Source organism: Bos indicus x Bos taurus, chromosome 16 (genome assembly GCF_003369695.1).
Source record: "Bos indicus x Bos taurus breed Angus x Brahman F1 hybrid chromosome 16, Bos_hybrid_MaternalHap_v2.0, whole genome shotgun sequence".
NCBI classification, from domain to species: domain Eukaryota; kingdom Metazoa; phylum Chordata; class Mammalia; order Artiodactyla; family Bovidae; genus Bos; species Bos indicus x Bos taurus.
The window spans coordinates 41,725,016-41,748,945 of record NC_040091.1 but is presented as its reverse complement, the minus strand read 5'-3'; the positions used below and the strand labels follow the sequence as shown (position 1 = coordinate 41,748,945).

General features: G+C 47.1%; 1 protein-coding gene across 1 annotated transcript in view; it reads right to left on the bottom strand.

Moving 5' to 3' along the window:
- Positions 1–23,240, bottom strand: part of MTOR (mechanistic target of rapamycin kinase) — a 123,609-nt gene extending 100,369 nt beyond the window's left edge. The window contains exons 1-16 of the mRNA XM_027564914.1: positions 23,133–23,240; positions 20,875–21,050; positions 20,132–20,240; positions 19,209–19,441; positions 17,737–17,937; positions 16,895–17,029; positions 11,537–11,812; positions 11,344–11,452; positions 8,156–8,342; positions 7,075–7,203; positions 6,137–6,381; positions 4,856–5,071; positions 4,305–4,510; positions 1,626–1,748; positions 769–858; positions 552–644 (exon numbers count right to left, since the gene is read on the bottom strand). Of these exons, the coding sequence (XP_027420715.1) occupies positions 552–644; positions 769–858; positions 1,626–1,748; positions 4,305–4,510; positions 4,856–5,071; positions 6,137–6,381; positions 7,075–7,203; positions 8,156–8,342; positions 11,344–11,452; positions 11,537–11,812; positions 16,895–17,029; positions 17,737–17,937; positions 19,209–19,441; positions 20,132–20,240; positions 20,875–21,036 (2,514 nt within the window). The 5' untranslated portion in view covers positions 21,037–21,050; positions 23,133–23,240. The remainder of the gene's footprint in view (positions 1–551; positions 645–768; positions 859–1,625; positions 1,749–4,304; positions 4,511–4,855; positions 5,072–6,136; positions 6,382–7,074; positions 7,204–8,155; positions 8,343–11,343; positions 11,453–11,536; positions 11,813–16,894; positions 17,030–17,736; positions 17,938–19,208; positions 19,442–20,131; positions 20,241–20,874; positions 21,051–23,132) is intronic.
- Between the last annotated feature and the right edge of the window lie 690 nt (positions 23,241–23,930).

Here is a 23,930-nt window from a genome sequence, read left to right as displayed (position 1 = left end):
AACCATAAACACAAATCCTGAGAGCTGGGATATAAAAACAAGGCTACAAATCAATACAACCGTCACTGGATCAAAGGTAAAGAGCAGACCTGCCTTTCTCAAAGGAAATACACAGTCCTTCTCACCATGGATGATTGATAGAAGAAGTCTGACCCAAAAGGAAATTAAGGTTGGTCTTACTTTTAGTCTAGGCACCTAATAATCTCAATGACCAAAGTGAAACCAGGGTGGGGAGGGTGGGCTGGAGCTCTGTTGGCCTCTACAGCCAGAGGCCAAGGCACTCTTTTTCCTTTTAGGAGGCTGGAGCTCTGACGGGTGATCTGTAATTTTTTTTTTGTCTAGAGGAAACGGCACTGGTCAGCTCTAACACTGACAACAACTCTGGGTCAGGATGACAGCTAATTCGGTTCCAAGTCTTTTTTCTTTTCACTAAGTCAACAAATGTTTCCAAGTACCCACTATGTGCTAGCCATTGCTTGGGGACACTAAGGTGACAGAGGTCCCTGGCCTCATGGGCCTGTCCTGTTCAAAGAGGAAGTGGTGCTACTCACCTGCCTTTTGGCCAACAGAGAGGAGTCTTGGAGCATGTCCATGATGATAATAAAAAGTTCATCAACCCATTTCCTCATTTCAAGGCCACTAACCTACAAAATGAAAAAGGACGTGGCAGACAGCATTAGAAATTATGGCATTAAGAAGTATTTTGACCTCATCAGAGGTATAATCACATTCTTCCCATCCTATGGGAAAAAACAGTTGTCACCTTACCTGAGCCAACTCTCCTATCGTAGCCAAGACATTATTGATCACACCTGGGTTTGGATCAGGGTCTGGATCTTTCAGTTTCAAAATTAAAGCCTATGGAAAGAAGGTACAAGAAAATGAATCCTGGTAAGAATTGACTAGGACACTTCTTTTCACATAAGTAAAGTTCACCCCAGAGATCATCTCAGACACAGGTAAATTACTTCTCCGGCTTTATGAATCCAGGGTTCCTCTGGTATGTAAATTCTCCTTTCTCCATACTGTACACAAGTCTGATGTAAGAGGGAGCTGGGAAGTGCCATGATTCACAAATGTTTCCCATGCCTTTTCTAAACTGCATCTGTGTGACCATGTACCCACATTCACATAGGTTGTGACACGCTTCACATGACTCAACATATCAGATTTGAAGGCTGTCTCCGATGAGTATATATTTTTGCCTGTGTCCTGCGGCATATGGGATCTTAGTTCCCTGACCAGGGCTCGAACCTGTACCTCCTGGACTGGGAGAGCAGAGTCTTAGCCACTGGACCACCAGGGAAGTCCCACTGCCTCAGATTTTAAAGCTCACTTATTTCTTCACTTTGGGGGAGCTTCTTTATGCTGCTGTTTTCTCCTCTCCAAGAACATTTGATAATTGATGATGTGCTTGAAACACTACATCAGGAGGAGAGCACTTTCCTGCAACTGGTGAAATTCTTGGTATCTTGAGCTGCAGGTGCTTGATGCGGCTCTTGTCCCTGAGTGTGGGACCAAAGAAATGATCTACTTTGTTCAGTGTACCAGTGAACAACGAAACACTCCCTTTGTCCCAAGACAGCCTGGAGAGATAGTACCTGTCTCTGTCTGTTGCAGATTACCTTCAGAATAGGCTCCATGTAGGGGCGGATGAGCCGCGGGGCGTTGGAGACCAGGTGGCCCAGCATGCGGGCACTCTGCTCCTTGATTCTTCCAATGCCGCTGTGCTCCAGCTCTGTGAGAATCTGTAGGTAAGAAAGGCTCTCTATGGCAGAGGAAACTCAACAGCTGCTGTGTGTCTGAAGGGAGAATGAGGTGGGGACTAGAGGAAGGAACCAGAACGGGATACTCCACAAGCAAGGCCATCTCTGCCGCTCATAGAACAGTCCTGGAGACAGCAGTGACAAGCGGAAAAACTGCTTGAAACCAGCCCTTCTGTCATAGTGCTCCACGGGCCCTTGGTCCTCTGTGAAACATAGCATTTAACAGTGTAGACAGTCATAGGAGACTGAGAAAACACAGGGCTCACTGTCAACAGAGTTTTGCAAAAATAAAGACTGATGCAAGGGCTCTCTGCAAAAAAAAATCTTTGCAGATTCCAGTCAGCAAATCACTCAGAGTAGCTATAAATGATAACAATGGAATCGAAGACCGATGATGTTGAAAGAAATACTGAAACTTAGCAGTGCTTCTGGGCACCTCTAGATAAACCTAAACAGGGATCATACCAACAGGATCCCCTTGAATCTTAATGAACAGAGATAACATGTGTGATCTAAGCAACCTGCTGAAAACACCAGCAAATCAGCATGTTATGCTCCTGGGGACACAAACAACTTAATATAGACAAACTTCTGGAGAGCTGAAGTTGCCAGAAGGAAACCTCTGCACAGTGGGAAAAGGGAGAAACAAAGCTCATGTTAACTCAGCTACCCAGAGGAGGAGTCCCCAAGTTAATGTTTCATCTTAGATTATTGCTTTACTAATCCCAATTTCCTGGACGCCCCTAGCCTGTTGTCAGTAGGTCACAACAGATAGCAGTGAGAAGGGATGGAGAGGGATACTAAGGACAGACCTGTAACTGCAAGAAGAGACGGCTGTCTGGGAGGAAACGGCTCCAGGGAGGAATGCACAATTCTCTGGGACAGCATGGTGCCAAATCAGAGAGTCCTCAATTTACTCCAGAGCCAAAGAGCATCGCTGAGCAAGGGCAGTGGGTAATAAGAATACCCAGTGCCGTCCCTGATGATCAAGACGCCAAGAAGAGACCACAGCACACTTGGGTGTGGTCCCTTACCAAGGCATGAAAATGTAGAATTCAGCATGGGGAAACTTGTATCAAAGTTTAAAACCAAGAAAAATTATTTAAAATTTTTTCCCAAGCAGCCCTTGTTTTATTCATTCCTTTTGCTAATAAAGTGTTCCCAGATTTGAGCCTTCTGATAAAACAGAAAAAATGAAATGAAATAAAATTCTGGTATTTCAAGGGCTGAGTTCAGTACAGAGTAAATTCATTTAATGATGCTTCACATTTTCCAGTATCAGAAAAATGAGAAGGCCTGACAGCTTACTGTAAACTTCTCGACGACACAGGCTACCCCTGGCTGCTTCACTGACGTGCTTCCAGTACCCAGCAGTACTTGGAACATAGCAGGTGCTCAAAACATCTGTTGTCTGAATGAACATACTGATATTCTCATTAGGAATTATATCCTTATCAAGCTTACTTAGTACAGTTTGAGCTGCCAGGCTCAACAATGATTTCTTTTCCTTCCCCAAACTTTACTTATTTCAAGAAGACTTAAAATGACAGGCACCCCTAACACAGGCCAGCAGTTAAGAAATAAACCATTAAGCTAAAAGCATAAGTGACAATATAAATATAATATTTATTTGTTCACTGATGACTTTATTCACTGTTACTTTAATTACGATAAACTGTGAATAAATGATATTTCTTTAGGATAAAAGTTACATATATTTATAATTTTCTATGTTTAAGTGCTTTATTTGTTAGAAGCGTTTATTTACTTCAAAAGAAACCATGGGGAGGGTCACGAAGCTGAGGGTGAGGTAGGGACAGGATGGAGTGAAGGGACGGGAAATGACCGAGTAAGCCACGCTGAGACCCAGAGAGGTCGGTAGAAGTAACACAAGGCAGGCAGGACTGTACCCCAAGCATTGCTCACAATGTGGCCAGAGAACTTACTTAGGTAGATGAAGACAAAAACCAGGGGATAAGTTTCAGGAGCTCAAGCAGCAAGGTCAACCTGAGGCTCTAGTCCAATCAGCTGAGCTTGGCATCTGGCATTATTGAGCAAAGATAGCCAGGGAGCCAGGGACCACAGAGCAGGGGCAGTGATAATGAGAAACAGAGCTGGGACCTCTCCTGTGCTCGGCCTCTGTGGCCGGCCTGGCAGCAGTGGGAGAATTAGGAGGGGAAGGACAGGGAGGCACTGGGCCAACTGACACCCTCTGCAGCAGATGCAGAAAAGAGGAGCCAGAAGTGGATTTGCTGATGACTTGCCAGGAAAAAGGAAGAGCTGCATGAGAGGTCAGCCTGGGCCTAGGAGGTCTCCTGGAGTCACACTGACAAGAGGCCTATGAGGTGATAAGCACTTGAACCACAATTATCAAGCCGGGAAAACATGTGGACTCTTGGCACCAAATGTGGCTTCTACCAGGCGTCTCAACCCTTCTCCCCCTTCCTCCTCTCTTTCCCCATACAGTGCTCACAGGAGCGTGTGCTCACAGGAGCGTGCCCTCCCCACCACCCCGAGGGGTGGCCGTCACACCCTCACCTGGATGAGCATCTTGCGCAGGAAGGGCATGACGAAGGCTGGGTTCATGCTGCTGAGCCGGCCCACAGTGCAGATGGCCAGCTCCCGGATCTCAAACACCTGGTCATTCAGAGCCACAAACAGGGCCTGCAGGTTCTCCGCCTGGGCCAGGTGTGCATCAAAGCGCTCGTCCAGGGACGCCAAGACACAGTAGCGGATGTCGGGGTCTGCAAGAGCAAATGAGCCTTTCAGTGCTTCTACTCTTTCATCCCTCCAGTCCTTTCCCACGTCTGCCTCCACTGCCATCATCCTAGAGGGGGACTCCAGACACCCTTGTCTCACCGAACTTGTCATTTTCTTTCTCTACTGAAAGGACAAAGATGACAGAATTTAAGGCTGATTATCTTACACAATAGGCTGGCGTGGCCAAACCTAACGCCTTGCCAGAAGAAGAGCTGGACATCAGTTTGTTGAGGCCGAAGGATTCCAGAAGGACCACGCAAGGAAGCTGGCTACTTCTAACTGTACCTGGCACCTACACTTCCCTAGACTGCCTGCATCTCAAACTTTACCAGGATCGGTTATCCCAACCACGAGCAGTTTGCTGAGCACATCTGCCACCACTTGCACTGCAGTCTGGCTGACCACATGAGCGTGGCCACTGATGAGGTGGACAGAGGGTGTGAGCAGGCGGGAGCAGGTGCGGGCGGCCTCCATACGGATCTCCTTGTGCTCGCTGTTCAGGAAGTGATCCGCACAGTGGCGGACAAACTGGGTCAGAGAGTGGCCTGGATACAAGGGCAGAGAGAAGACAGAATGAACACCGCTGCTTTGGACAGCAGCTCTGTGACTCACTGGCTGCAATTTCCACTTAGTGGCTACTAATTTAATTTTCAGCAAGATGTTGATCAGCAAGATACTGACCCAGAACTCTTCTCTTAAAAAGGTAACAAATGGGATTCCAATGGGCAGAAAGGCAGATGGAGAAGGAACTGGGAGACGTACAAAAGACAGTTCCTTCCTGCTTCCATCCTAATCTTTTATTTCCTTCAAAAAATGAACTATTTTGTTTTATTCTGACACTGTTTTTCATATTCCCAGAGAGAAAAACCATTTTTGATCAAATTTACCTTGTCTATTTTAGTTTCCAGATTCAAATATCAAAAAGAGAGTTTGATGTAGGCTGAGTTTAAATATAACTCCTTGCTATTCATTAGAAATAAATTATCCTGAGTGTTAATCAGTGTAACTGGAGGAACTGAAACGGGAAATCATGGACGCCGTAAGTACTCAGACAGCACATCTAGACTTCTTATACTTGCTGTTTCTCTGCAGTCTTGACCAGTACCACCTACGTGATCTTAAATTTCATCTACGTGTGCATTTTTCTCTCCTGAAATATATCTCCCTAGGGTGTTAACGTGGGTTTTTCTGCAGCTTGGAATTCCAAACTGAACTGCATAGTACAGTACTCTTGGAAATCATACAGCCATAGTAACAAAAACACCCCAAGCCCTGCTTATACATTTTAAAGCATTAAACACCATCTCAGCTACAGGGAAGTAAGAAAGTGCAGAGTCCACCTCTGTAGCATTAGTTCTTTGGATTAATGCATACTATTCTTCAAAATATCTGTACCCCCTACCCACTTTTCCTGTCTTTGTATGAGACAAAGAAACAAAGATAGGAATTAACAATATATAGAAAGAATATAGGAAGGATGAGCTGCTGCAGAATCAGCCACCCTGTCTCCAGGACCCAAGCCAGAGCCAGGGATTCTAGGCACCCTCAGTCTGTTCTCCAGGTTCCCAGTGTCACTGACTTTCTTGGCAAGAGTCACCACCTTTTCTTACCTTCAAATTCAAAACTGCCGAGAGTTCGGAGAGCAAGGGTGATGCTGCCCACATCACTGGCCTCAGGGAGGGTCGTGAGACCAGGGGAAGCCAGCTGATGGGCCAGGCCCTTGGGCATGCCGGGGTGCCGGAGGGGTTTGTGCATAAGGACCAGGGACAGCATCTTCAGGAGCCCGTCTTGGATGTCCTTTTTCAGCTGTGGAATCTGACGGCTCAGGTCATAGAGCACAGCTGTGAGGGCAGGGCTGAAGGGTGGGAAACCAGTCACGACAAGGGCATGTGACATCTGGTCTGTTCTGGAGAAGAAACAGCCCTTTCTCTCCAGAACAGGGACTGGGTCCCATCTCTGCTTGGTTTTTACAGCAGAAAGAATACTATAAAATTGAATATATATCCTAAAATCTCTTGGTCTGATTCCGGATTTCAAAACAATCTATGATTTTGTATTGAGCAAACCTGTTTACTATAATTTAGCCACTAAAACCAAGTCTCAATAAGTTACCTGGGAAGCAGATTGACAGCATCATCCTTATTTTATAGATGAAGAGAACGAAAGTGTAGGGAGCTTAAGTAATTTGCCCATAATAATATAAATGACAACTGCGAACATTACCAGAGCGTTTCTTAAACACACAGCACTTTGTGAACTCTTCTACTGAATCCCCAGGACAAATCCAGACAATAGGAATTGTTATTGTACCCACTTTTCAGACTAGAAAGCTGAGGCTCAGAGAAGTTAAATAATTTAGTTACAATCACCAAGCAAGCTAGTGATGAAACATGGATTTGAAATCAGCCTCTGTATTTAGTGTGAGCTATCCTACCTAGTCAATGTTATATGCCAACAGCCATGCCTCTTTCTTTCCACACAGACCCAGGAGTGTGGCTCGAGCCTCATACTAACCGAGACAGGGACAGCTCAGGTTCCTGACACCTACCTCAGGCCCACCGCCAGCATGGGCTCCAGCAGCTCCTTGATGTCCTGTTGGATGCCTGGCCCCATGGCTCGGGCCAGCATGCTGATGCAGGTGAACACTGTGGCATCCACTTGCATAGCCTTCTGTCTCCTGCAGAGAACCCAAGTGTGACCAGTTTAGACATAATGGCATTTTGTGATGTCCTACCTCAAAATCACCGTGAGGCAAGCAGGGCAGGTTACCCAAACGGGGCCACCCCATGTGGGTGTGCAGGTGACCTAGTGGGGCCCATCACCCTGCCGTCACTGCAGACTTGTATATTTACAACAAATGTCCAGCAGATGGCAGTAAAGTCTCCTGAGTAAGGGGCCCCACTTCAGAATTCACACAAAAGGCGCCACATGGGTTAGAGTGGTGCTGGCCAAGGTACCGATTTAGGAAGCAAACTGAGCAACATGCAGATCAGGGACCAGGAGTGAAGGGCACAGCCATCATATGGGAAGAAATTCTACTCCCTGTGAGGAGAAGGCTGGGCTTGAGATGGGCGAGGCTCAGTAATTCACTAGCACAATCCTTGCTACTAACACAGGGAACTATGAAGACACAATTCTAATGAACTCTGACCCCCTGAGACTTAGAGAAGATACCCCAGCCTCGCCACTTTGCAGGGTGCTGAGGTCTTTCTCATATTTTATTCATTGGGAGGTTTCGAGAGGAAGAATAATGTATCCAACTTTAGTGATGAAAGGGTGACCATTAGGTCCCCTCATTTCTAGTCTGGGAATCCTCACTTTAGTTGTTATCAGAATAAGACCTTTGAAAGCCAGAGAAAAGAACAGAACTAGGAGATTCCAAGTAATATACATATTGAGAACAGCACTGGTATCTAATATGTTTGCAGGTATTCAAGCTTCCCAAATATTTACATCGATGTCACTTCATTTGGAAAAGGCCAGAGCTCAATTGAGGAAGGGCTATTCATTATATAATTTGCTGGTTAATGATGCAGAGAACAGGATTAAGCTCCACAGAAACTGGAATGGAGCATCCTTTCTCCTCAACCAAATGGGGTGGAAGATGAAATAGTAATAAAGATGCTTACTTATGGGCGAAGTCCTTAGGGGGCAGGGCTGCTCGGATGATGTCCAGCACACGAGGTAAATAGACCTTGAACTCAGACCTCACAGCCACAGAAAGTAGCCCCAGGGCTTGAAAGGCTGCTGTCCGTTCCTTCTCCTTCTTGACGCAGCTCAGGACATGGTTCATGGTATCCTGGAGGTACTGGGTATCTGAGCACAGAAACGACAAAGTGTATATGGCTCAAGGTGAGGGCTGGTCTCTGTGTCAAGGTCAGGGTTCCTATGCAACATGCAATTTAAGAATAAATCAAGAGAGCCTGTTGGAAAGGCATTAAAGAGAATTGAGAGAATGTACAAACCAAAGTCTTATGCTTGATAATCACTCCTCTGATAAAGCTTTTAGAAATATTAGAAATATAAGCTGTTTTTCTCCTTTAATAAAAAAAAAAAAAACTTAATCACATTAATTGTCCCCATCCGTGTTACATTTTGAGGGAAAAGATTATATGCTCTTGTTTAAGAAATATATGTTAAATCTTGGTTTAAAACGAGGAAAGGATCAACTAAGCTATTTTATATTGAAATTTACAGTAATATTGAAAATTGTTTCCAATAAACAGGCCATTCCACTCAGCCTAGGCCTAGAAATCACTTTGCTATCACCTAGAGAATTCTGTACAGTTATATTTAATAGAATAAGATTTAGTCTGTAATTTGGAAAGCCACATGTGTATTTTCATTAAGTTTACATAAGCCAATGTGCACGGGTAGGCGATTCTTGGGCAATTTAAGCTAAAGTGTTATGACTCCTCAGAAGGCTGGAGCTGCCTGCTTCGTGCCTTGCTTCTGTTTCTCCTCTTCCATCTCGCTGGCCTCAAGGCTGTGCACCGGCAGCACATACTTTGGAGCGGAGAAGGCGAGACCGTATGTCCACTATCCCCGAGAAAGTGGGGGCTGTGGAGGGCCACGATAGCCGCACTCAGCAACACGCCACTGCGTTTCCGCCATTGACGTATGTCTCCTCTCATAGCTCGAGGCCAGGTGAGGTGAGACCACACATCCCCCGTCCCCGAGTGAGCGCTGGAGAGGGAGGGCCACCAGGACCACACTCAGCAACACACATCACTGCGTTTACACCACTGAGGAATGTCTTCTCTCACAGCTCGTGGTCAAATGAGTTGACCTCCCACCAGCTGAGGCACGCTGGGGCTTGAAAACAGTCAGAGACCAAGGGGATACCACCCTCAAATCAGAGTGCGTCTAGGAGGAAAACTAGACCTTTGCAGAAGGGCAGTGTTTCAGCAGGAAATGAGCTTAAATGATAGTGGCAATTTCCTTTTCCAGATTTAGCACCCCAAGAGACTAGAAATCTGGCATTGCTAGATTCTAGCCCAAACCCAAAGGGAGTATTTTTGACATTCCCAAAGGTTGCATCATCAGGAAGTGCAAGCAATGACTTCCAAACTGTTAAGCTTTAAAAAGTGGCACTTTCCCAATGAGACTGTACTTACACAGGCTGCTCAGGCTGAATTCCAAGGACATATTTTAGTATATTATTTAATAAAACAACAAAAACCCACATCAAAAGAACAAACCTGGGGGCCTTCTGAGCCTTTGTATCCTGCTGCTAGGCCGTCTTTTGAACTTAACTAGGGTAACTGCTTCCACAATATGCCAGACTTTGATCAAATATGGCCTACTTATTACTCTCTTTTGAACCACAGACTTTCAAACCAAGATCATTTAAAGCTCTACTGAATAGGGGCGTGTCTGGTTATTAAAAAGAGAGAAAAGCTGCTGAGCACCAGGAGGGAGGAATAGAAAACTGAAAAACTACGGGTGATTTTCATTACATCCTTTCTTTATGGTTCAGTGATTTTATGTGGCTATTTGTCTCATCCTCACTCAGCATGGCCTGTGCTCACACCCCACAGGTTAACACTTCACCAGCTGTATTTTGCCGCTGTCTCATCTGAGCTGAGCAGTATGAGATGAGTCTATGCCAGGGAAAGGCATCTGTGGAGGGGCAGGCTGGCCTTCCGTTTCCCATCTCGGCTCTCACTGCGTCCTATATGCTTATGAAATGCAGGCAGCATGCACCACAGTGAAGACCAAAGAGATGTAGGGCCAAGGTCTCTACACCCAGCAAGGAGGGAGGTGAGACCAGGATGTTAAGTATGAACATGCAACTGGAGTAATAGTATAATTTTTACCTTTACCTTATTATTAAAAAGGCTTTGAAGTAGCCAGAGGAGCCAGCAACAGTAATGGTTTCTATTTCTTGGAGCTCACTCTGCACCAGGCACTTAGAAAGGTGCTTAGACATTCAGGCAGCCCATCTCATGGTGCAGGAACTGTCACTCTAACTGGACCCATCCAGAAGTGAAGATCCAGGAAGGTCACACAATCTGCCCCCAACGTCGCAGCTAAGAACAGAGGCTGGGACTTTCCCCCTAGTGGTCTACTGTTTAAGACTCTGTGCTCCCAATGCAGGAGGCGCAGGTTCGATCCCTGGTTGGGGGACTAAGATCCGGCATGCCTCACGGCGCAGCCAAGCAAAAAGAACAAAGGGAAGATTCACCCCAGGTCTGATGCTGTGGCCCTTCCACAGCTGGGGGTTATAATGAGAAAGGAAAAGCATGCTTCCAGCTGAAGTGAACCAGGCAGGCCTCAGGGAGAAGCCACTGTCTGAGCTGGGCCAGTTTCAGGAGCTAGGAATTCACAGCAACCACTGGGAACAGGGCAGGAAGGGGGGAAGCCACAGTCTGTCACTCGTGAAACCAGCCCCTAAAGCGTCTAGTCCTTCCTCCTTGTGAGCGAGTAGGCAGCCTGGTGCCCACCTCAGGGGCAGATGCAGGACTGCATCGGCTCCTCTGTGCCCCACAGACTAGCCGCTGCACCCCACAGAAACCCAAACTTCCCTTCCTTCAGTCTATCTGGAGCCCATTCGTGAACGAACATGTTGGCTTCCACACGAGAACTTGCTTGGCTCTAGCAGCGCCTCTGCCTGCACATTCGGACTGTCCCGGTGTCTGCCACATTTACAGAAAATCTGAACTACGTACCGCTGAAACTGGCTAAGAAACCAGAGACTGGCCTTTCAGCAGTCACTGCTTCAAATGAGAAGCAGTTGTAACTTTCTGCAATCACGTCTTCTCTGTTTAATTACCCCTGATGGGTAACAACACAACGCATCCATGGACATCCTCACCTGTGAAGGCAGAAGGTCGGAAGGCAGCCAAGCGGGGCAACAAATTAAGGATTGTCATTTGGATCAGCGAGTTCTTGCTATTCCTGCACTTCAGCACCCACTGGCACACCTGAGACAGGAAGGACACAGGGTTGGTAAAGGAAGGGGAGGCATGGAGCTTGGGAAAAGAGAGAGCAGGCCTCCTGCTACTGACCTGATCAAATTTCTCCTCCATCAAGTCCCTGCAGCAGCGACTTTCCACCAGCATGGACTTTGCTGGGCTGGGGGAGGCCCCAAAGCCCATGAGGCCTTGGTGAGAGCTGTACCCCAGCAGCCCCACCAAGGCATTTGACTGCTGGGGCTGCACGGACTGGAAACTGGTGAAGGGGGTGATGTGACGGGGTTTCGTTCCAAAACCCATGAGATCCTTGCAGTACTTGTCATGGACCAACTGCTGCTGTGTGATTTCTTCCATTTCTTCTCTCAGGCGCTGTACACATGGGGGAGAAGTCACCTTTACTCACAAGAGGCATTTACCTGGGCACCGTGGAGTCTATGAGCAACACACACCCAACCCTGAAATGTAGCTCTTCCCACAGGGGATGGAGGCCACTCTTCTTGAGGATTCAGGTTTCCCTAGGACCTTGCAGGGGGCCTGATTCTAATTTAGGCAGAAGAGCACCACCTACTGAAGGATGAAGCCGCAGCAGGGGGCTGGCTCCCAAGGACCTGTAAGCTACCCTTGGTGTGGGAAAGCTGACTGTTGATGGCTATGACAGGAGACTCCTGAGAGGGTGAGGGGCAGCCCCACCCTGCTAAGGAAGCTCTGCTGTCCCTCTTCTCACCTGAAACCCAGGTAGAAACAGCGGAGGCAAGTGATATTCTCAGAGGCCTAGGAATTCTGTAAGAGGCATGGAACAAGCTGATTGGCTGAGAACTCACACCTCTTACCTATTCAAAGGACTGCTCAATAACTCGTCCTCCAGCAGTCCAAATTGAGAAAGATAAGAGAACAATTAATTTCCAGACTTCCAAACTCTTCTCACAGATATTTTCATTTTTCAGAAAATCTTGTCCACTATTTTTGTCAAGGTCACCAACATTCTTTCGTTGCTAAATCGAATGGTCTCAGTCCTCATCTTATTTGACTTGTCTGCAGCATCTGATCCAACAGTGTTTCCTCCTCCTTGACACCCTTCACTCACTTGGCTCCTTGGACCCTGAGCTTTGCTGGCACCCACACCCACCACCACCACTACTCCTTGGTCTCCCTGGGTTCCTCAGGATCTCAGCCCCCATCTCTCCCCCAACCACCCTAGTTACCGGGGAGTTCTCATCTAGTCTCACGACTGGAAATAACATCCACATGCCAACAACTCCCACATCTGTCTCTCGCTCAGATCTCTCCCCCAAACTACTCAACATCTCCACTCAGATGCACAATAACAAGTTCAAAAGCAAACCCCTGACTTTCCACCCCAGACCCATTACTCCCATCTCAGTAAATAGCAACTCTACCCTTCGGGTTACTGAGGCCCCAAACCTGGACTCCTCTCTCTCCCACCAACCTCCAAATCCCAAATTTAGAACCCAACCCCTCCTGGCACCACCACAGCTCCCAGTATGGTCTACGCTGCCCAAGTTCTCTACTGAGATGCTACAGTTCTGTCCTGACTAGACTCCTGGCTTCAGCCCTGGCCTCTCCATTAATTTATTTCCAACGATATGTGCAGGGGCTTCTGAGATCCTATGTGATGAGTCCCCTCCTGCCCCAGGTATTCCCTGGACCCTGCCTCCCAACTCCTCTCTCCTCTCATTCAGCTCACAACAGCAAGCTCGCTCCCTTCATAAAGCAGCACACTCCTACCATGGGGCCTTGTGCTTACAGAACCAGCTGTCTGGAAGGGGCATCCCCAGATGTTTGTATGGCTTTGTCCTTAGCTTCTTCACGGCTATGCTCAAATGTCACCATATTGTAAAATGTAATCCTTGATCCATGCTAGCTTCCCCATTCCTTTCTCTGCCCTACTTTTCTCCACAGCACGTATCGCCATATGCTGTACTATATATACTTTTATTGATTTGTGTATTGTCTGCCTCCTTTTGCTAGTATGTACTGTTTTATTCACTGCTGCATTATTCTAGCTCTTAGGACACAGTATAACTGGCCTATAGTAGAAAATCAGAGATACCAAAGGAACATTTCATGCAAAGATGGGCTCGATAAGGGACAGAAATGGTATGGACCTAACAGAAGCAGACGATATTAAGAAGAGATGGCAAGAATACACAGAAGAACTGTACAAAAAAGGTCTTCATGACCCAGATAATCACGATGGTGTGATCACTGACCTAGAGCCAGACATCCTGGAATGTGAAGTCAAGTGGGCCTTAGAAAGCATCACTACGAACAAAGCTAATGGAGGTGATAGAATTCCAGTTGAGCTATTCCAAATCCTGAAAGATGATGCTGTGAAAGTGCTGCACTCAATATGCCAGCAAATTTGGAAAACTCAGAAGTGGCCACAGGACTGGAAAAGGTCAGTTTTCATTCCAATCCCAAAGAAAGGCAACACCAAAGAATGCTCAAACTACTGCACAATTGCACTCATCTCACATGCTAGTAAAGTAATGCTCAAAATTCTCCAAGCCAGGCTTCAGCAATATGTGAACCGTGAACTTCCTGATGTTCAAGCTGGTTTTAGAAAAGGCAGAGGAACCAGAGATCAAATTGCCAACATTCACTGGATCATGGAAAAAGCAAGAGAGTTCCAGAAAAACATCTATTTCTGCTTTATTGACTATGCCAAAGCCTTTGACTGTGGATTACAATAAACTGTGGAAAATTCTGAAAGAGATGGGAATACCAGACCACCTGATCTGCCTCTTGAGAAATTTGTATTCAGGTCAGGAAGCAACAGTTAGAACTGGACATGGAACAACAGACTGGTTCCAAGTAGGAAAAGGAGTACATCAAGGCTGTATATTGTCACCCTGTTTATTTAACCTATATGCAGAGTACATCATGAGAAACACTGGACTGGAAGAAACACAAGCTGGAATCAAGACTGCCGGGAGAAATATCAATAACCTGAGATATGCAGATGACACCACCCTTATGGCAGAAAGTGAAGAGGAACTAAAAAGCCTCTTGATGAAAGTGAAAGTGGAGAGTGAAAAAGTTGCAACATTCAGAAAACTAAGATCATGGCATCTGGTCCCATCACTTCGTGGGAAATAGATGGGGAAACAGTGGAAACAGTGTCAGACTTTATTTTTCTGGGCTCCAAAATCAGTGCAGATGGTGACTGCAGCCATGAAATTAAAAGACGCTTACTCCTTGGAAGGAAAGTTATGACCAACCTAGATAGCATATTCAAAAGCAGAGACATTACTTTCCCAACAAAGGTTCGTCTAGTCAAGGCTATGGTTTTTCCTGTGGTCATGTATGGATGTGAGAGTTGGACTGTGAAGAAGGCTGAGCACCGAAGAATTGATGCTTTTGAACTGTGGTGTTGGAGAAGACTCTTGAGAGTCCCTTGGACTGCAAGGAGAACCAACCAGTCCGTTCTAAAGGAGATAAGCCCTGGGATTTCTTTGGAAGGAATGATGCTAAAGCTGAAACTCCAGTACTTTGGCCACCTCATGCGAAGAGTTGACTCACTGGAAAAGACTCTGATGCTGGGAGGGATTGGGGGCAGCAGGAGAAGGGGACGACAGAGGATGAGATGGCTGGATGGCATCACTGACTCGATGGACATGAGTCTGAGTGAACTCCGGGAGTTGGTGATGGACAGGGAGGCCTGGCGTGCTGCGATTCATGGGGTCGCAAAGAGTCGGACAAGACTGGGAGACTGATCTGATCTGATCTGATAGTAGATGCTCATTCTATTCTGTTAAATGAATGAAGAAGTTATGAAATTATAATACTTCATATTTGTACGGTGGTGATGGTTTAGTTGCTAAGTCATGTCTGACTCTTGCAACCCCATGGACTGTAGCCCGCCAGGCTTCTCTGTCCATGGGATTTTCCCAGGCAAGAACACTGGAGTGTGTAGCCATTCCCTTCTCCAGGAGATCTTCCCAAACCAGGGATGAAACCCAGGTCTCCTGCACTGTAGAATTCTTTACCGACAGAGCCAACAGGAAAGCCCTTATATTTGTATAGTTCTTCATAATTTACAAAGTACCGTCACCAAAGTACTATTTCATTTAAACCTGTGAGCTAGGTGATATTGTCCCGTTTTTCTGGAGACAACAAAGATCCCAGAGCTGTGTGGGGTACAGTGGAAAGCATGTTATACTCAGGTGGGGAAATCTCTGAGGATGATCATTTACACAATGCCCACTAGGAATCAGGAGTTGAGCTAAGCACCCCATATATATTTAGAAACCTTACAGGAGCTCCATGAGGTGGATAAGACCCTGTTAAAACTGAGAAAACTGAGGGGGTGAAGTAATTTACCCAAGTCACACAGCAGAGAGAGGAGTGGGGATCCAGAGCTAGACTCTGTGCTTCACACGCTGCAGCACACACTGTGCCCACACCCAGGACACAGGCACTGACAAACGTCACTGGGCCTCCAAAAGCAGGAAGCCCTGGGGTAAAATTCCACAGCAACCAGTTCCCCACTGGAAGACTACCTCCCAGATACACCCTGAATCCAGCACGAGTGGACTGACACTGAATCCACTTCTGCGTCTACACTACCAGAGTCAGTGGAAGCCGTATCTGTGCCACAGCCGCACCTTCCAGAGGCCGCTTCCAGCCGAGAGAACGCAGTAAGAATGCTATGGCGGGCCTCCTCTGACAGCCAGGTCCGGCCTGAGGACCCTGGGATGGCTCTGCATGGTAGATTAGGACGCTTCCATCCCATTCTTCCCACTCTTGTTCACTCAGGGTCAGACACGCGTTGAGGCCTGATGGTTCTCCCAGCCTCTTCCAGCTCCCTCCTCATTTTCTCTCACAGGCTATTTCCCTAATACAATCCTTGTACTTTTAAACCCATCTTTGTAGCTGCTTTTTGAGCCAATACACCTCCTAACTCATCTTTCTGCTTTCCTCCCTGCCTCTCCACAAGCTCTTCCCCACAAGCAGCCAATGACTGTTAGAGACACATGCCGTCACATCATCCCCTGGGGTAAGAATAAGAGCCTGGGTGGACCACAAACTATGAGCCTCCCAGTAGGGCCTCGCCCTCCCTCTTCCCACTCATGGTGCACCAGCTTCACTTCCCTTCCTGCTTGAACTTGTCAAACTCTCTTTCACCCTCAAGTCTCTGCATGGACAACCTCCCTGCCAGCCGCTAGGCTGGCTCCTCCATGTCGTGTGGTCTCAGCTCAACTGGCATCACTGCAGGGAGGGAGTCACCCCCTCCATCCTATTTCCCTCCACTCCATTTCTTCATAGATCTGGCTGCTGTCTGAAATGCTCTTATTTCTTTGTCTATTACCTGTTTCTCTATAAAATGTAAGCTTGTGAGGATGAGAATCTCGCCTGTCTCACTCTCAGAATGGCACGTGGGAAGCCTGGAACCCCTGACCCCACTGTTCCTCAGAAGTGGCTTCTCACCTCTCCCTCCATGCTACTGATCCGGACCAGCTCATTGAGGATAAGCAGGGCTCCATGGATCCGGTCATCCCGATTCATGCCCTTCTCCTTGGCCAAGGTCTCATCAAACCCTTTCTCTGCTTCTTCAAACGTGTGCTACAGAGAGATGCAGAATGCTTTCATTACACAACACCCAGAGTTAGAAAGCAGCCCGGCCATCTATGTGGGGGGTTCTGAGGTTACCATGCCTGCTCAGGGACTTGTGCCAGTATCACCAACAATACTAGTTCATTGAGATCTTTCATCTAATTTAGCTTCAACTCTCACAACGCCACCATGAGGCAGATTAAAAACAGAAACTAAGTGACTTGCCCAAGGTCACAGGGCAGCCAAGACTAGAACCCAGGTATCCAATCCCATGTTCAAGGCTCTTGGTGTAGGACAAGCCTCAGTAGGTTCTCCTGGTAGCAGCAGTCAGCACAGGACTCGCAACACTAGAGGAAAACTGGTATTTTCTCAGTATTTACTGCATTTCATTCCTCCAGACACACCCATTTTCCCCTACTTTAACATCTCTGAAAAGAGATCCCTTATAATTGTTGTTAAAAAGGCAGTGAGTGTAACTGGCATTGCAGTCTCACTATTAGTGGTGTGTAAAATAATGGCGTAGCTATGGACAGATCTTTGCTTTCGTTGGAAACAACAAAATAACTACTAATTCACAGTGAGCTTAAAAAGTCATGTAAGACCAAAGTAGACATGACGCTAGCTCTGTGGCCAGGGGCCTACTTCTGCTCTTTAAGCCCAGTGATGCTCTAGGCCGAAGTGCTTTGCTGGAGGCTGGAATGGAACCATCTCCTCACCCTGTACCACTGCGGCTTCTGCATCTCTTTTGGCTCCCGCTGGGTGGTGAGGATCAGACAGGCACGAAGGGCGGCGACAGCTCCTTCCCGGATGGCCTGTTTGGGGTCCCACACGGCCACAAAAATATTATCAAAGAAGGGCTGCACTTGCTGGAAGAAGAAGGTGGGGACGCTGATGGCCAGCTCACGGAGCACCAGGACCTGGGAGGAAAGGCACACAGAGATCTTGCATCTGGATCAGACAGTTCTGTTCTCTTAGGAACACAGCCTCTTTTCATGCCAGAGCCAACACACACTAGGAAAACAGCACACTTGCCCACTCTTGTAGCTCAGAATTCCTGGGGACCTAGGAATGAGAGTAAAACTGATCAAACATCTCAGAGTCCATTATCACAGGGTGTTTAGAAATAGAACGCTTGTACAGGAAAGTCAGGACACAAGTTCTGAAAGGGCAGCCGTGTTTGATGTTTTATATACTGCTCCACTAGAAGATAGCAGATAGATAGATAAATAGCCTAGAATGTACCTGAACTACTTAAGCAGTCAATAAACTTTTACTGAATGAATGTTCCTGTTTAATATTTAATCTTGCTTTTTTCATTTGACCATGGAAAAACGGAAGGTGGGCAGGAGGGTCTGCCCCAAGTTAGAGTTAGAGAGTGGCACCAGAGGCAGGCCTCTCACCCAGGCAGGCTCCTTTCTCATGGTGCTGCCTGCTAAAGAGGGAAGCGACTGGAAAGGATCTGCCTAAAGCTTCTATTTCCACCACACTGGTTCATAGATTCTGTCTCTTAAGGACAGACTCTTCCCCGCCTCTCAGCCTGGATTTTTAGCCCATCAGACTAGTCTTTTTCAGGGATGAGCCTTGGAGAGCAAGGAGGATGTGCATCTAGAAGAAGAGGGTAGAAGCCACCACTCCCTCAAATGCAGAACAGCCAAGGGGAAAGAGGAAGTCTGGACTGTGTACTGACCAATCAATAAATGACTAAAACATAAACAGGAAAGGCCTGGGAGAAGGCAGACCCACTCTCCCAGCAGGGGGAGCAAGCACCTCCCTTGCTCCTCTCTGCAGCCCAGAACTTCCTTTTTCCACAGGATATTGAGGGACCTTGACAGAGGGATGCTGCAGATAGTGCAGCTGTCTGAGGCTTTGTAAGCCTCTTGGCCTGTGGCTTCTCTTCTTTCCTATGGCTGAACGGTGCCTTCTGGGGAAGCGTTTTCGACTGGAAAATCAGAGGTCAGGGTAAGAACTGTACACAGGGCTGCCTCTCAAGCAATGAAAGAGAACGTTAATTTTCCTCCTCAGGAATGGAGCTCAGGGTGAGGAGAGAAAGGGACCCGGGGTAGAATTCAGGGCCACCAAGAAACACAGTGCCTCTGCCTGGAGCGACCCTCTCACTCTTTGCCTTCCAGGGCCCTGAGCACGTCAAAGAAAGGACCCCGACACGATGCACTGCTCCCCAGACACTCACAGCCGCGTGTCTCCGGCCCTCATTGCGGTCAGCACCCAGCCATTCCAGGGCTCGCTTCACCTCAAACTCCACATACTCAGCAGTGAAAGTGTCCCCTGCCATGGCGAGCCGACCGATGGCCTTGGATGCCATTTCCATGACAACTGGGTCGTTGGAGGGAAGGAGGTTCCGAAGGTAGTTAGCAAATCTTCCAATTCGAGTGGCATTCCCACCTTCCACTCCTATGAGGCTGGCTGGAAAAAACAGGAAGGCAAAAGGTGAGGAAGGGCACAGGCTGCCCAGGAAAGTAGGCGGCTTTCAGAGGGACACAGCCAGTGACCTCTTCCTTTTAAGTACTGACTGAAATCTCCAGACAGTAAGGATGCAAACAATTTTCATTTCAACCAACAGATTTGGCATTTGTGCTAGAACTACTTACATAAAGCAAAATGACCTCATTTTAGTAAATACAATTTGTTTTCCCAAGAAGAAAAGGAAAACAAACTGGGACTGAATAATAGTTCACAGGATGGATGACTAGTTCCTGGGAGCTGAAAATTACCTGCCTTTCATTCAATGCATCCCAACTCTACTTTTCTGTTTGTTGAGTCCTGCTATGCCACACCGTGCTATGGAGAAAACAGAGCCTGGAGTGAAAGCAGGCTTCTAGTCTCAGCCCTGGTACACTGGCCCTAGAAAAGTTACTTAATGGTTCTGAGATATGGTTCAGATACATGGATATCTGAAAATACCTGCTTTGCCTATGTCCCAGGACTACTGCTAGAATAGCTGAGTAAGTACACTGAAAGCCATGAGGCTCCTTAAAATTCCTTAAACAAATGTGAACTAAGTATCCAGTAGGAAGCAGACACAGGGTGCAGTGGACACAAAGGTGAGCAGTCCTTTATTTCCAGTTCCCACCTCACCAGAGACTCTGTCCTTACCTATGGCCAAAATGCCACCTTTCCTCTCATTGGCATCTGAGCTGGACACCAGTTCAAAGATGTGATGGTTCAGCTGATCATAGAAGCGAGTAGACTCCTCTTGACTCATCTACAAAAGAAGATGTACTCAGCACAACTGCTAATGTCTCCCTGATGGTGGGATGGCTCCCAAAGGTTAGGACCTGAAAGGCAGCCGGCAGGTACAGTTCAAGCCAAGGGGGACACGGCTGCTGCCCATTTCTAGTTTTAAACTGTACAGCAATTCATTGGTCTATTTAACAAATACTTATTGCATATCTTATTCAATAGCAGGCCACCTACCGTCCTAGATTCTACCTAGTACCAGAGGTATAAGGACAAATAAGACATTGTCCCTGACCTCAAGTCTGGTCTCTGTTTAGAAAGCCCCAAGCAACCAACTCTTCAAAGCCATGCCAACCACTGTTATCAGGCAGAAAGAGTAGAAGGTCTGGAATGTGGCATGAAACAGAAAAAAATGAAAAGAAACAGCCATCTCTATGCTGACTCTTAAAATACCACACCTCAGGAAATGCCACAGAAATGTGTAACTGCTGCAAAGGAATCCGCACATTCTATGGACACGAGAAACTGGGCGCCTTTCTGAAATGGAATCTTTACATTTTCTGAATCCTCACTTAGGGGTCAAGAGGCATCTAACCCAGGGATGGTACAGGTAGCCCCAACACTCCATTATGAATGGCCCCAACGACAACAGTCCGAACCTCTCGGAGCTCCATGGTGACGTAGTGCTGGAGCTCCTTGGCAGCTTTGGCCCTAGTCTCTTCATTCCGGCTCTTCAGGCCGCTGGCAAACTGCTGCAGGACGCTCACATTGCTGGATGTGGTGGCAGCTGTGGTGGCAGCAGCAGGGCCGGTTCCAAGCATCTTGCCCTGAGGTTCTTTGGAGAGATGCTTCCTTTTAATATTCTGAATAACAAACTATGGCAATGAACTTATATATGGTCCCAGCTCCTCAACACAGATCTTCATATACCCAAGTCAAGCTGGGGAGCCAAACAAGGTTGGGAGACCTCACTGAAAAACATGCAAAGAGCCTTGAGCCATTCAACAACGACTGATGTTTAAAAGAGGCAGCACAGTAGCACAGGTCAAATTATGGGCTGTGCTGCCAGACTTACCTGGGTGAGAATTCATTCCAAAATTATATACCTTGAGGAAGATACTTAATAGTTTCCTTAACTGTAATAAGAGGATAATAGTACCTAACTCATAAGGTTGATGTTAGGACTGAGTGAGTTAACCCATGTTAAAAAATGATTAAAACAGTGCCAGGCACACAGTGAGTTAATCGTTACTAGGTATGATTATCTTTATGACCACTACATACATGGCACAGTCAGGTACTAGAGTGGGGAGGCAGAGGGAGAGAATAAGCATGCCTAAGGCTGCCCCTTTCCTTGAGGAAAATTTAAAGAGGGGCACTGTTTATTATTCTATAGCAGCACTGCCCAACAGCAATATGAATCACAAATGTAACTTTGAATTTCCTAGTAGCCATATGGAAAAGGTAAAAAGAAACAAGAAAAATGAACACATTTAATCCCAGTACATCCCAAATATCATTTCAACACATTATCAATACAAAAAAATTATTGACATATTTTTTCATTCTTTTTTTCTGTACCGAGTCACCAAAATCGAGTGTGCATTTTACACTTAGGTCACTTTCAACTTGGACTAGTCACATTTCAAGCACTCTAAGCCTCATGTGGCTGATGGTTATTGTATTGGGCAGCACAGTTCTATATTTTTAAAATTTTTTATTATTTTCTATTTTTATTTTGTGGTCCTGCCCTGCAGCATGTGGGATCTCATTTCCCCGACCAGGGATTGAATCTGTGCCCACTGTATTGGAGGCAAAGAGTCTTTTACCACTGGACTGTCAGGGAAGTCTCTGCTCTATAAAACGTACCTGGAACATGAGCTAAAAGAGACTGATATGTTCCTGAGATCACTCACTTATTCCTCAATTATGTACTGTCCCTTCCCTCAATAAGCTTACAGTCTAGGGGGAAACACAAATAATCAAGTGACCATAATAAAGTAGCTGTGATAAAGCTCTGCCAGACTGCTATGGCAGTAACATATACACCTGTCTACGTTATAACAGAAAATCAAATTTTCAAAATTTCTTATTTTTGAAAGAATCTGTGAAATCCAGAGGGGTAAAAAACAGTAATAATTGATTCTGAGAAGCTTTTAAATACTCCAGCATCAAGAAGAAGACTGCAGAAAGAAGTGTCAGACTTTAGGGCTGAGGAACCCCAAGGATTCCAGAGGAGAAAACTACTACAGAGTGTGTGCACCTGGCTGTGATGAGGGGGAGGGAGGCTAGCAAGGAATTTCCAGTCTCAGAAAGGAATCAGCCTATCTTCATAAGGTCTAAGGCCCACAGGCTATCTGCTCCAGGCAGAATTCAATGAAAATACTAGAATTTAAATATACGAAGGGTCTTGGCGAGGGCTTACAGAAGTTAAAGCCAGGTGCCCAAACTAGGGATGGGGGCGGGGGAAGGAGAGGATGAAACTCAGGGTGGAACCGAGCTCAGCTCCGGGGAATGGGTCCTTGAGAGGCATCCACAGTGGAGCGCAAGGGGCTGACACTGACGTTGGTCCTCTCTGAGGACAATGTGTATAGATGGCTCAGAAGAAGGGTTGACTGATGGGCAGTGACCCAAAGGCGCCCCAGCAACACAGGAGCTGATGGGCCGGCCTTCTGGCGCCAGAAACGCACGATAGGCTAAAGGGTCTGGGGGTTTCCTGGAGGTCCGGGAGGAGGTGGGCGTAGCCTCGCGAGGTGAGGGTCAAGGGCTCCGGCGGCGCCCAACTCCATGGGGCCAGTACTGAGGGGACCCCAAGTCCCAGACGGACGGTTTCCCGGGGTGCCCCCACGGACCAGATTGGCCGTGGGTCTGAACATTCCGCCGCCTTGGAGGGGTCGGTGCCAGGCTCCAGACTCACCGCGCGGCTTCGGCCAAGGCCTCAACTGCCGCCGCCCGCGCCGGTACCGCCGCTTCAGGGCCCGGTCCCCACCACACGCCTTCCCCGCTGTCCTCTAAGCCGGGCGGGAGGGAGGGCGTAGTCCTAGCCCTAACGACCAATCGACGGGCATAAGAAGAAAATAGACAGGAATACAGGCCAATAATCATTTAGGAGAAGTGAGGCTTCGGGACCCGGCTTCTCCAGGGGGTGGGGACTGTTCAAATAGACAAACCCCGTGGCCAGTGGTAGGAGAAAGGAGGCTTAGGTCCTCTCGGGAGAACCAATCATTCGTGAGTTGACTTCAGTCACTTCCACGCACACATCCGGTGCATCGTTACTAAAGTTCCCCACTGCACCTGGGCCGTGGCGGTGCCCATTTCGCTGTCTGGGTACCGCGGGATGGGACCACGAAGGACTAAGATCATGGCATCCAGTCCCATCACTTCATGGCATATAGATGGGCAAACAGTGGAAACAGTGGCTGACTTTATATTTCTGGGCTCCAAAATCACTGCAGATGGTGATTGTAGCCATGAAATTAAAAGACACTTACTCCTTGGAAGAAAAGTTATGACCAACCTAGACAACATATTAAAAAGCAGAGACATTACTTTGTCAACAAAGGTCAGTCTAGTCAAGGCTATGGTTTTTCCAGTGGTCATGTATGGATGTGAGAGTTGGACTATAAAGAAAGGTGAGCACTGAAGAATTGATGCTTTTGAACTGTGGTGTTAGAGAAGACTCTTGAGAGTCCCTTGGACTGCAAGGAGAGCCAAC